At 47.0% G+C, this 1,026-nt stretch overlaps 1 protein-coding gene across 1 annotated transcript; it reads right to left on the bottom strand.

Annotated features, from left to right (window-relative positions):
- Positions 1-7: 7 nt before the first annotated feature.
- Positions 8-1,018, bottom strand: LOC113617283 (protocadherin alpha-13-like; the record flags this gene model as incomplete). The annotated part of the gene is made up of 1 exon (XM_027100506.1): positions 8-1,018. A coding segment is annotated over one exon (1,011 nt), but the record flags the coding sequence as incomplete, so codon positions are not given.
- Between the last annotated feature and the right edge of the window lie 8 nt (positions 1,019-1,026).

The following is a 1,026-nucleotide window of genomic DNA, read 5'->3' on the forward strand; positions in this document are numbered from 1 at the left end:
TCACTACCACCTCATAGTTCGCCACGCTCTCGCGGTCCAAGGCGCTGTCAAGCACTAGTGAATAGTAATTCTTGAAGGTGGACACCAGCTTGAAGGGGCTGTGGGGCATCAGGGAGCAGGTCACCTGCCCGTTGGCGCCGGAGTCGCGGTCGGACACGCTGATCAAGGCGATGACAGTTCCCACCTGAGCGTCCTCTCGCACCGGAAGAGCCAAAGAAGTGACGGTAACTTCTGGGGCGTTATCATTTATATCTACTATTTCCACCAAAATGGTACAATGACCCGCCATTGGAATATTCCCCTTGTCAATTGCTTCCACGGATATTTCATACAATTTCTTTTCTTCGAAATCCAATTTACCTCTTGTCCGAATTTCTCCGCTGCTGGGATTTATGGAAAACGCATATAATACTGTAGGCGATACAGGTCTTCTAAATGAGTAGATTATGTCTGCATTTGTACCATCATCAGGGTCTGTGGCATTTAGTTTGATCACTAATGTTCCATTAACTGCATTCTCTAACATTCTCACTTTATAAATTAAGTGGTCAAATTCTGGGGCGTTATCATTCACATCCAGGATTGTAATCAGCAGCTGAACTGTGCCGGTCAGCTCGGGTTTGCCTCCATCACTAGCTGTCAATAATAAACTATGTTCCTGAATTTCCTCTCTGTCCAATGATTTCCTTAACACAAGTGATAACGAAGACGTTTGTTCACGGTTGTTTTGTGTGTCCAAAGTGAAATAATCGTTGGGATAGACTCGGTAGGTCAAGGCGGAGTTTACTCCAATATCTGCATCAGATGCGCCATCTAGTGGGAACCGAGTTTCCGGAGGTCTAGATTCAGCAATGATTATTCTTTTTTCACTTTCAGGGAACACAGGCGGGTTGTCGTTAATATCTGTAACTTCCACCTCCACATGAAACACCTGCAGCGGCCTATCCACGATCACCTCCAGGTGGATGCTGCACTCCGCGCTCCGCCCGCACAGCTCCTCCCGGTCGATCCGAGAATTCACAAACA

The sequence above is a fragment of the Aethalodelphis obliquidens genome, unplaced genomic scaffold (assembly GCF_003676395.1).
Source record: "Aethalodelphis obliquidens isolate GAN/ISIS:26980383/991018 unplaced genomic scaffold, ASM367639v1 scaffold5300, whole genome shotgun sequence".
NCBI classification, from domain to species: Eukaryota; Metazoa; Chordata; class Mammalia; order Artiodactyla; family Delphinidae; genus Aethalodelphis; species Aethalodelphis obliquidens.